We start from the raw sequence: 12,538 nt of genomic DNA, 5'->3' as shown, positions 1-12,538 counted from the left end.
CAATCCAATTACCGTTGATACTACTCCCCAGTTGGCAATCAGTGTTTTTTAAAGCTTATGTTTGCTCTGTTATTTGTGGTTTATGCTGTGCAGTCATCCACAGAAGCTGTCAATTAGCTTGATTCCTCTTCCCTTGTTTCAGCATTAGCTTGTGTGATGCTTGAAAAGGGAATGATTTGCATCAACATGAAAGAGGTTTTGTTCTTCCATTAACTAGTATTTATACTAATAGTTGCATCAACATCACGGTCAGCAGTTTGAACTCTTAGGAATTTCCTTATGCAAACTACAAAGATTTAAACCCAAAGCATACTCATGCTGACTCTACACTAACATCTTTTAACCATCTTGATTACACAGCAATTAGATTGTGGCAAAATACATATGGATACCAGAAGGTTTAACTGTATTTTAATACAGCATCAAGCAGCATGATTACTGCTGCCCATAAAAGCAGGGTAGTACACACAGATTTTTGGTGCAGCCCATTTAAAAATAATTGTGTTAAAAATTTCAGCTTGACATGATGTCAAATTCTTTGCCTCCTAAGATGCTGTCGCGAATGAATAAATTAAAGAACAATTTAAATGCTCTTATCCTTGACCCCAATAACATAGTGGCTCACCGTAGGCTTAGAAAATGAAAAATCCCTTGAGGTGTGTTTTGTGTGTGTGTGGGAGGGAAGGAGTCTTACTTGTTTTGTCCTATTAAAATCCCATTCTACCTGCAATCTGGAAATGGGCTAATACAGGTTACACTGAATTGCAATGATGTCCCTACTCATGTAGTCCATCTGGCACTGCGCAGATGATGATTTCCATCCCAGCATCTCAACTGCAAAAGCTCTGACCCAGCACACCTGGGTAAACTGCACTGGCTGGTTTTGGAAAATGTAAGCTCTTTCAAGTAAGAAAGGAAGAAGCCTCAGATTGTTTTGAACTATACTATGCAACCGCCACCACTACTTGAATCAAGATCGACATTTGACTGAAATTAAGTAAACTTATTTTCTTTCGTAAGGGAAAAAAAAAAAAAGTATAAATTTAATACATCCTCCACAATGCTGTCGCTGTTACCTGGAAAAAAATTAATACTCAGAATTAAGCAATTCTGGGAATTAATTTTAATATTTGAAAATTACTTCCCTGGTAGAACTTGAAGGTATACATTTTTTGATGCCAAAATAGTGACATCTGAAACCAAAATGCAGGAATACTTTACTCCAAAAATTCAAGAAATACATGCTAATCTAGTGTCAAAAGCTTTCCACATTCAGTGAGTAGTACAGCTTACAGTTTTGTGAAACTGAGTATGTCCAATATTCTATGCAAAATAGACTTTCCACTTTTGTCAGAGAACAGGTCAAATGGTGATTTGATGGCTTTGACTGAAGTTCACGTCACAGGAAGCCTTGAAGTTATCGGTAACAAGTCAGTGCTTCTCCAGAAGAAAAATAAGAACAAGATAGGTCTCATAGTTTGTGAGGCTGTGTAAGAATTTGAGGCTGTGTTAGGAATTCTTTTGTGTGTAAGGTAATTTTTGAGAAATACCTTTTTCTGTTTTATTAGGGAGTGGGATGGTATTTTTTCAGCTATTTGTTAAAAACCCATTCTACCTGCAATCTGGAAACCGGTTAATACAGGTTATGCTGAATTGTAACGATGTCCCTACTCATGTGGTCCCTCTTGCACTGTGCAGACCATAGTTTCCAGCTCAGCATCTCAACTGCTTAATTTTTTTGCTTCATTATTTTCTCCTGTTAAATGAGGACAGGAGACTACCGCTTATTTTAATAGTGGTAGTGTCAGCAGTATTAAAAATTTCAATCAAACTGTACTGGTATGACCCCTTTTAGCCACAGAAGTTACTTTCTTGTATACAAATGTTTATATTTCAGAAAAGGAATGTGCAACAGCCACAGATCAGTGAACAAAGGGCAGTGGAATTCACCTGTACATTTACTGCAGAAAAGGATGTGCAACAGTTTTAGGAGATAAACTACAAATTGGAATTTATAATGCTGGTAAAATTTAAATTCCAGGATGTGCACTAAGCAAACCACTGATATGGTTTAAAATGCTGCAACCCACATACAGCTGGTGAAACAAAATGGATGACTAATTGGCTCAAAATACCTCCTGGGCCCCACTGCACCAGAATGATAAGAAACTAGGGGTAACCTCTAGGAGAGGAAGGGTAGTTTGATGACCCTGTTCTGGCACCAAGCATCTGCCCAACTGTTTCTAGCCCAGTAGTCAAAGGTTTCCTAGTAGCATCAAGGAAGTAATGAGGATGAGATAAAGCTCTTTTAGCCAGATCTAAAATTCTTTAAAGGGAAGGCCTAGATGTGAGGTCTAGCACTCAAGAGCTAGTAATTTTGTAAAGGTAAATTCCAAAGTCCAGGCTGAGAAAGTGTTCTTAAACTCTAAGTCAGCAAAGCACATATTTTAGTGAAAATGACAGAAAATTAAACTGATTCAATTTGAGCCTAGTGAGACATTCAGATGAAAAGTTACTGTAGGCAAAGAATTTGATTGTGAACTAATGACTGAATGCTGGAACTATACTACTGTTAAGCATTAACATAACTTGGTGATTTCTTTCCTTTCTTGTGGTGTAAGCTGTATGAGCCATCTCAAATGTAAACAAGTTTATCTAGTTACCTATGTCAATTGGTACACAAGCTTCTGAAAGCCTGAGACATGAAAATCATTACATGATTCTTCATCAATCAATCCTCCCTTTTCTCCCCTAGTACAAGGAGGAGGGGAGGAAGGTAAGTGCCAAGATTTGGGGAAAGGAGAACAAAATCTCTACGCTTGAGAATTTAGGAAAATGTTGTAAGAACAACTTTTAATTCATTGCAAGACAGTCTTGGCTCATGTTTAAAAGCACATTATGAATTTGAATTCAGAGCAATTGCTAAACAGAGCAGTTTATTGCAGAGTTGGTAAAAAGCACTGACAAACGAATTATACAATTTTCAAACTGTTATGTTGGATACTTACATATCTTGGTTGCATGAGTAAATCCTCTGACATCAGTGAGATTACTCACAAGCACAACTTGAAACCCAAACAGACTATAAAAACTTTGCTTTAGAAGGGAGCTGAATAGCTACTTGTAGACTTTCCCTATAATGCATGTTTCAAATGCTCCCCTCGGATGTCTGATTAACACATTTTATATGAAGTGAAGAGCACATAAAGATATCCTCACCAGGAAAAGAAAAACAACCTGACTGCAAAAGTAGTTACCCATTCTGTTGACCAGAAGCATTTCCCCTGCAAAGTGTTCCCAGTTTTGACATCAGAAAAATGCTACGTCTCAATGCCTTATTGCTAATTCTAAAGAGAAGCAGCTTGATATGAGTTTTTAAAATCCTGTTTTAATTGAAATTTTAACATTCTAAATTGTTTTACAATGTCAGTGTAAAATAGTGTGTCCAAAGTGCCAGAGAAGAATGAATATGCTGTATTATAAAGTCACAGCAAAAACCCAAACCTGAACTATCTTTGAAGTATTACAGTATACAACTTGGGGTAACTCCCCACCCAGTGTGTTGCCATGTTACACAGAATTGTATTCAGCTGATTTAAGTTATCTTACTGTGATATTAACACAATGTAGTAGCAATGCAGTTCGCTGTTAAACACAGTAGCAAACAGCAACAAATGAAATTAAGTTTTTGCTAGAAGAGAGTTAGTAATGAGTTATACAACTCCTTTACAACTGAATGGAAAGTCGACAGACTTGATGCACAAACACAATACAAACAAAACAGAATGGAAAAGTAGTACATCAATCCAAACTTCTGAAAAAGGAGCTAAATGACTTACCGTAAAAGTCAAAGTCTGTTGAAGAAAGAACAATGCCCATACTCTTAGTGTGTTCATTACAGAAGAATCCCTTCGTTAACAAGACACAGACACTATTTTGTTTCACAGGCTCATGAAGAAAGCATGTATTTATGCTGTACTTTTTATCATCAAATGCTATTTCCAGAGCCATACTCTTACTATGAAGCGGCTTCATTAACAAATGAGGAAGTGATATATCCTATCTCCATTAGAAACATGTGGGGAAAAAGAATGTTTGCCATATGGGAAAAAGGAGAAAAATCAGTGAGGAAGTAAGTGCTTAAGCTTCCTGGATATCATATCAAAAAAGGAAAAGCTTAAATTGGCTTTAAGTACATTATATTTATAGTTCTGAACATGTGTTCATGCATTTTACAGCTATTCAACAATGACATTTTGAAATTTTACTGAAATTGCAGAATTTCTCCTAGAAGCCAGAAAGGTGAATCATTTTTAAGTTTCTGGTGCAGTATGATGAGGTTAGTAAGTTTAATATATCTACATTTTAATTCCTTGCTGATTCTTGACCAAATTATTGGAGTCTTTAGCAGTATGGTGTACTTATAATTGTTGGGTCATATCCTGAAGTGCACTGGAGCAGCAGCTTAACAGATGGCATTGTGGAAGGCCTGTATTGATTAAACAATGCTTCAAGATTATTTCGTCAATTCTCTTTCTGGAACATTTACCTTCGTTGATGTCTGACACTCACTTCCAGAAGTTAACAGTTATTACCAGAGGAGGCTGGCTTTGATCCCTGGGTCAACTGCAAAGCCAAAGTGGAAAAATGCATCTTTGCATTGTGCAAGGGCAGCTGATATTGGCTATTGTATAAGCAGTCCCACCTCTAACAGTCTCTCTTCTGTCATGAATCCTTTTCCTTTCCTTTCTCCTTTCCAAACCCAGTTTCTTCTCTTGTCTAAACGGGAACATGTCATAGCTTTAGTCTCAAACAACATTGTATCTGTTTCCTCAAGATCACCAAACACTGAAAAAAGTAAACTGCACTGAATTCCAAAGGAAATAGTAACAAAAAAGATGACGCGGTTGAGCACCCTGTAACTTTTTTTGTGAGCTTTACAGCACCTGACAAGGTTAAAAAAAAAAAGGAAATAAAACTTTATACTTCACTTTTCACAATTACATTGATTAATTGATTTACAAATTCTAAAGACTATCTACAGCTTGTCAAGTCATCTCAGTTTTGCTGGTACGCATTACAGATAACAATACCGATAGCTGCCATTTAAGGCACAGTTTTGATTCTGGGATGAAGATTTAACCATTCTTGCTATCTCCTTGGGGGAAGACACAAGTGACAAATTTTAGATTATGGTCATAAAAGTGCAAGAGACTCAGCTAGCACATTTCAACATGTTAACCTCCCAGTTTGAAGTTGCTCCTGAAGGTGGTATTAAGCCAAGACATTTTATGCTGAAACAGATCAAGTTACTAGGAACAGTCTAATGTGATTCCCTGTGCTTTTCTACCTAACCATGCTTCAGGACTACAAAAATATGTTTTCTGTGAAGTATGTAAGAAGCGTAAAACAAAATATATGTTTTGAAAACTGAACTAATGCTTTTATTTATTTTTAATTAAGTTTTCACGTTCTACCTACTGCTTAAAAGCCAAGATCAACAAAAAAATAATGGTACCTCCAACAAAAATGTAGGTATCTACTGCAGGCTTAACATGGCATGTTAAGAGCATGCCTGCAGCTAGAACTATTTCTTATTTATTCTAGATTACAATATTCACTACTGGATTTAAGAATGGATCTTCCACATACAGACAAGCTCTAAAAAACCCTAATTGTTTTCCTCTTCAGTATAAAAATATAGCATGCATGCACACAAAACAAGACTTCTTTAGGCAAAGATGCTTGCCATAGGTAAAAATAATTTAAAAAAATTGAAAAATCTTGTACAGATAAAAAAAAGATGCTATGCATGTACAAGTGTCAACTGTATAACAAACTTTCATTCATTCTATGCTATTCTAACAGGTGGATCCAGAAAGTACATTTGCATTTATTTAATCTTGATGTTTCATGTGCTCCTTAGACTTAAACTGCCACTGAACAGCCTTGTTACTATAATCTGGAAATGTCTAATTTTTTTTTAAATACAAAAGCAAATGATTACAGAATTATGTTTATGACTCAAGAGCTGGTTCAACAAATTAAACTTTCAAAAGACAATACATTTGTTTCCTGAGATGGCTAAAAGTCACGTTTCAACTTCATGTTACACTACAATTAACAAAAAACACTATGCACAAAATCAGAGGTTAACTACAGCATACAAGCACATTTACAGAAGTCACCTAATTTCACTAGTACTATTTGTGTTAATGTGTACACCTTAACAAAAGTCCTAAAATAATCTTTATACATTACAAAACAAGAATTTACAAAACTTTATTTTATTTCCAAGTTACTTCATTCTAAAAATGCTGAAACATAAAAAAATACCATTTACTAAAGGAGTTTACAATAAAAGGCTAACAATCTGGCATGGAAGAGGTAAACATATGGAAACCTGTTTTAACAGTCACAAATCAGTCGCTGGTGATTAAAGAACACTTTGTTCTTCAAAGCTGGTAGGCACTTCCACGTAGCCAGAAATGTAAGTTTTCCTACCACTCCTTTTCCCTCCCATACATAAAAATATCCAATGCAATAAAAAAAGAAAGTAGGATAAAAGGGTGGACAGGTGATCAAATAAAAGCATTATCTAAGGTCTTGATTATTGTTCATCTTGTGTAAGTGTAAAGATTTTGTCCAAAAGTTTTCCTGACAAGATGGAGTTATTTAGCCTTTAAAAGTGTTAGCTGAAATACCTCCCTTTTTTACCAGTGTATGTTGTTTGCTCACTGCTGTATTGTTGGTTTATGTCTGTAACAGAAACTGGCTCTAGGCCAGCCCATGGGTCCTCAAGCATTGAAGGTCTGTAATAGTTTTCCACATCATTAGACACTCTTTTCTCTCTGCCATGCGCTGTACCAAATGGAGTAGATGTCCTGGGTGATCCCTTTGGAAGAAAACCATCAGGTAAAGAAACATTTAATAGACTAATTCAAACTGGAAAAAAAAAAGTTTCCTTCTAATGTAGCAGAGCTTTGAAGCTAATTATTAATGATAATTACTACTCCTCACCTGCATCTTCCTTAGAAAATATTAACTTTATTATACTTTTAATTATGAGTGATGATTTACCAGGATAAGAAAAAAAAAAGTCTTCTCCAACATGCTTGTTTACGTCACTCTGGCACATATCTACAGAAAAGCTCCTCATGCTATTTTTCAGAAGCTGCCTAAGTCAATGACATGTCTAACTGAAAAGCTGAACAACAAAACAGGGAGTTAGAGGCTGAGGAAGAGCTGATAATGCTTACAAGAGCAGACGTCAGATATTAAGTACTTATAGATTGAACACAGCATAGTATAAAGCAAACAGCTACAAAAGACCTGAAGAACTTACTGGGAAAAACACCCTGTTTTAACCAAACTAGTGTTCTGTGAAATTTGAGAACAGATGACTTTCTTTGATATACATTCTGGATGGTATTCAGTGATTAAGCAGATATTGCATGTAAGAAAAACTTTTTGCATGGGGCTTTTGATATTTGATTTTTCTTTTTTTTTTTTTTTTTTTAGATCAAAGATCACCACAATTGCTTCTACAAACCTGGTACAGGTCTGCAACTTAGAGAGCTACGACAAAGGAAATCGCTATAACCTTCTTCTCCTGTTAGCATCATCCATTGTTTTTTTCCTTAGATTTACTTTCCCAGAAAAGTGAGGTTTTGTCTAAAGCTATATTAGTTTCAATTCATTTGTTTTAACCAAAGTTAACCAACCTATACTACAGATACACAATAGTTAGTTTCCAAACATGCCTGTTGCATTCTGTATGATTAGAAGAACAGAATTCCTTGAGGCTGATTATCAGCCTCTGACTTTGTAAAGGAGGGTAAAAGCACTGATTAAAGGCCACCCCCCTCCCCCCCCCCGACTTTCTGGGCCAGCAGTGATGGTATTTGAATTTGACTAATAAGCCCTATTAGTAAATAGATCATATGAAACAATTTCTGGGTAAAACTGAGAAATGGTGACATATAGTGAAGGCCCCTATGCTTAGCCAGAAGAACAGATTCCACTGATAACTGCTTAGTCTTGAACCTATTTCTGAAAATGTGCTGTGGCAGTAGTCTGCTTGTGTGGTCCCAGTAAGTACTTTTCTAGAACTCCTCAAGCTTGATGATAATGGATACACAATCTAAATGTGGGAACATCCCCATCTTATTTACAGGGCACTTGTTTCTAATGATTCATTGTAGTATAATTAGGTTATGCAGATAAGATGATCTCAAAATTGAAAAATTACTAAAAGTTAGAGAATTACTTTATTGTATCAAAACCATGAGGGTAAGGTCAGAGAATCACTTCAGATTACATCTAAAAAACTTACTAAGGGACAAGGAATTTCCTAGAGCAAGTCAACATGCACTAGCAAAAGTGACATTTATGTTAAGCACTCACATTTAGTAGTAAAGCAGTAGTACACAGTGCATTCTATCTTCAAAATAAGTAAAAAAATAACTCTTTAAAACACCGTGTTTAATGGAGACCCTGTAACTTTTGACATTGTAAAACAGTTTGAGTGTGGAGTTTATTTAATGTTACATTTAACCTGCAGCACTCAAAAGAAAGCTGAACTGACATAATGATCTGCAGTATCCAGTGACAGAACAAAATAATTCAATGGTAAGACTCTTTTGGATGGATTTATTTTATAATATTAAATTTCACTACAATATAATGCAGGCCATCAATAACACCAACGTTTTTGCACATGTGAAATCTAGGAAATGTATTATTATGTAATACAAGATTGACAGCCTTCAACAAGGTTTAAATTTAAGCATGTAGATATTAATTTTTTTAAATTTAGAATACTAGTCATTATATGCTTTTTCCCCCTTTGTATTTTCTTTAGGAAAAAAAATCAAAATGTGATTATTCATATTATAGCCCTGTGGAAAAGGAAAATAGCCCTACCTGTGCAAGCAAAACCATTCTGTGCAAGAAAAACTGTTTGGTGCCAAAGACACCTTAAAAAAAAATAATTTTATGATCACTGGTGCCAAAAGCCTTTTCTCACTGAACTTTCCATAAAGAAACAGTCATTCTATTCTCAGTACTTTTTTTCCAGATAACAAATCTCTCTCTACAGTAGAAAAAAACCCATCTTTTGGTGCTATTCATTAACATGTTACTGAATGGGGTAATACTGCCTTGAAAATGGGGACAGTCACTCCTTTTATCAGCTTTCTTCACCTGATGTAATTTTAGCTGTTGGCAGATGCACAGAAACACAGAAATCAAGATTATACCATTTCACAAGATTTTTTTACTTTCTGTAAAAATTTTTAACCCATCACCACTAACTAGCTACTGCTACTAGCTAGTTCACTAACCGCTATTGAGTGTAGAAAGGGAAACGCTACCACTAAGTGAATTCTAAGAGGAGATATTCAAGAGATACAACAAACATTTTCATAAAATTTAAAGCAGATGCATCTCTGTGGAAAAAACAGAAAGCTCTGTAAAGCACTGGCCACATAAAGGTTAAGTCAGCCATTTCAGAAAAATTAGGCTTACTATGTTTTTCTTGAAGTTTTCTGTTCATTTCAAAACATGAAAGTCTGCAAGCTTTTTGTGCTTGAGCATGAAATACTAATATCACGTCACAAATAGAACACTAAAGTAAATATAAACTGTCTTTTGGATTTCCTGATGAGATTTTAAAAGGTCACTTAAGATTTTAATCTCAAAGGTGGCAGTAGTGTCATAAATTTCAAAAGCACTGTAGTTCTCTTAACAATAGCATCTACAGAAGAGAAGGGAACAATCCACATGCCTCAGAAGAAATTTGATGTTTAGAACATACAAAAAATCCTTCTACCTGAATCTACTCACGGCCTCACGGACTGAAATTCTTGTTGCCCATGTTGAAGAAAATGGGAACTCACGGTTTACGAGACTTCCTCCCTCTGTGATTGCCTCTATTGCCCTCCCAGGCAAAACAACCCATATGCGTACAGGTAAAAGTACGCACAAACACATTACCTTAGTCCTAGGCAAAGCTACAGACATACGATGTCTTTCTAGTCTTAGAAAGTATCACGATCAGGTAAATGTTCCTAAACTACTAACAAGGTCTGCAGAAGGAAAGGGGAGAAGGGAAAATGTTGACAATCTGTGACTGGATTCAAAGATGTACCTTCTTTATGTCAAGTTTCTTACTTAAGCCCAAGGATGGAGCCTATGAAACTGTTCCTGCCCACAGGTCCTGATATGAAACAGTTCTGACTAAAACTAGAGGCAAAAAGATTCCTGCATATTCTTCTGCTCAGTTAATTTAAGGCAGGCTTTTAAAAAACACTTAATTGAATATCCGAAGAGTGACCTTCTGAAGGGAAGTGTCTAGACATCGGTGACATAAACCGTCCCTCCAGAATCTGCAGCAGAAACCCCACATCCTCTGCCTTTTCAACAGGTGCAGAGGTTAAACAATCTGTAGGTCTCCACACTGGGAGAGCCTTTGGTGTTGTGTTGAAAAAAATGTATAGAAAAGTTCATAACAGTCCCCTTCCACCAGCTATGAGATTCCTGCAAGATAGTTATGTGCATCATAAAAAAATAACCAAAGACAATTTTTGAATGGAAATGTGACTGTGCAGTGCAGGCACATGAAGATTTTAGTAATCTCTATTAAGATTTGACTTCATTATTACACTTTAATCTTTAAAGTGTCAGTAAGAGCACCTGAAAATTTTATCATTGTTTGTACTGCTCGTGTCATCTGTTACACTTTTAAGGTTTCTCTAATATCGCATAAAGCCAGCTACATAGATAAAGTTGGTATCACCTCAAGAATGTCATCCCTATCTGCACTGCCAGTCACATGCCCCAACTAAAGCACCTGAAAAAACCTTAACTCACAGAACCTGTTACTAACAGCTCTCAGGAAAACTACTTTATAAAAACTAAGGCTTTCAGTGCAATGCAAAGACTTTAAAATGATAGTGTTATCCTAACAGATGCTCTCATTTCTGCTTAGAGCCACCTCGGCTTCATTCTCTTCAACAGAGCACTTCTCTACTCATGTCCCAGAATTCTCTGTGTGTGGATAGGGCAGCTTCCATGATGTAAGACAACACAGGCAAAATAAAAGTAGACAGCACTTCACTGTGTTAAAGAAAACCGATCAAAGGGAGGTACATACAAGGGAAAGAGGTGCTTGCTGCAGTTTTGGGTGGGGCTTAATTTTCTCTCTACCTTCACACGCCAGAGTATGAAGACAGCTACGCTCTTGTGAGTCCCTGTGTCTTCACAACAGGACTCAGCCAGGCCTGGGGCCCTCTTCCTTTTCCTGATCACACAGCTGCCTGAGCTGGGGTCTCTCCATCCTCTCTACTAGGGGGAAGACAGATGTTGCCCTGTGTGGTGCAAGTCTCGCTCTCGCCTGGAAATCGTGGTGGAGGAGAAGGATGCTGCGCCTCGTCGCAAGCCCTCGCCGTGCTCTCCCCTGCGGGCTGAGGGCCCCGCTTAGCAGCAGCAGCTCCCTCCCTCCCGCCCCCGCCCCGCTGTGCGGAGGCGCAGGCCTGTCTCCCTTATCACCCTGCCCCATACCTGGTAGTGCCTCTGGAAGCCCCCGGGCGAGCGCTTGTGCTGCTGCGGGTGCAGGGGAGCTCCAGCCGGGGATTTGCCGCCGTAGGGAGTCGGGTACCGGGGGCTGACGCTCTGCGGCCTGCGCGGGGTCTGCCCCCCGGGCGACGGGCTCCCAAACCGCCCGCCGCCGCTGTGGAAACTGTGGCCTCGGGGCGAGTGGCCGCTGCCGTAAGGCCCAGGCCGGTGGCCGTAGGGCGGCGTGTGGTGGGGGCTCCCGTAGCCTCGCGGGGAGGGTGGCACGGGGCCGCCGCCGGAGGGAGGGCTCCGGAAGCCGCCGCCCGCGTACGGAGGAGTCGGGGGGCGGAAGCTCTGCCGGTACATGGCCCGAACAGGCGAGGCGATGGCGGAGAGGAATAAAACCTGCGCAACGGCGTCCCCCAGCAGGCGCCTCGGCGGGGCGACGTCGCTTCTGGTTTTTTCTCTTTCCCCTTTTCCCCGCCAGGCGGCCGGAAGGTTCCGGGCTCAAAACGTTCCGGGCCGGGGAAGTCGAGGCGAGGGACACCCGGCTGGCAACGGCTGCTGCGCGCGGCTAGGGCCGCGCCCCGCCCCCGCGGCCTTCAGCCCGCCCCGGCTGACGGGGCGCGGGAGGCGGCGGACGGGCCCTGGCCGGGGTGGGCTCAGCCTCCGCCAGGAGCGGAGCGCTTGTACCTGCCGGGCGCGGCTTCACCGCGGGCCTGCCCCGGGGACGGACGGCTCCCACCTTCGCGAACGCGTTTCCTCCCGGTGCCCGGAGAGCGGGTCCCCGCGGCGGCTGTCCATCCCGCTTGGCACCAGGAGGGCAGGAGAGCAGGTGGCCGGCTCGTCAGCCTTAAACAGAGTTTTGTTACGCTAACCCTGAGGAATTTTGTGCATTTTCAAGCTGAAGAGGAGTAATCTGAAGTAAGAGAGTCTTAGAAGATGTGTAGCAGCTATGCCTGTTAACTGAAATTACAAGGCA

At 39.4% G+C, this 12,538-nt stretch overlaps 1 protein-coding gene across 1 annotated transcript; it reads right to left on the bottom strand.

The window, feature by feature from the left end:
- Positions 1–1,054: 1,054 nt before the first annotated feature.
- Positions 1,055–12,138, bottom strand: MPLKIP (M-phase specific PLK1 interacting protein). The gene is made up of 2 exons (XM_072853558.1): positions 11,563–12,138; positions 1,055–6,895 (listed from the first exon to the last, which is right to left on the bottom strand). The coding sequence occupies exons 1-2, from the start codon at positions 11,920–11,922 to the stop codon at positions 6,692–6,694; spliced, it is 564 nt and encodes a 187-aa protein (XP_072709659.1). The 5' UTR covers positions 11,923–12,138; the 3' UTR covers positions 1,055–6,691.
- Between the last annotated feature and the right edge of the window lie 400 nt (positions 12,139–12,538).

This window comes from Ciconia boyciana, chromosome 2 (assembly GCF_034638445.1).
Source record: "Ciconia boyciana chromosome 2, ASM3463844v1, whole genome shotgun sequence".
Taxonomy (NCBI): domain Eukaryota; kingdom Metazoa; phylum Chordata; class Aves; order Ciconiiformes; family Ciconiidae; genus Ciconia; species Ciconia boyciana.
This window is presented reverse-complemented; position numbering and strand designations above follow the sequence as displayed.

Bases quoted from the DNA above. Each gene is read 5' to 3' on its own strand.
- MPLKIP (XM_072853558.1), bottom strand. From the start codon at position 11,922: ATGTACCGGCAGAGCTTCCGCCCCCCGACTCCTCCGTACGCGGGCGGC. The intron at 6,896-11,562 runs GTATGGGGCAGG...TTTCTTCCAAAG, and splicing joins GCTTCCAGAGGCACTACCAG to GGATCACCCAGGACATCTAC.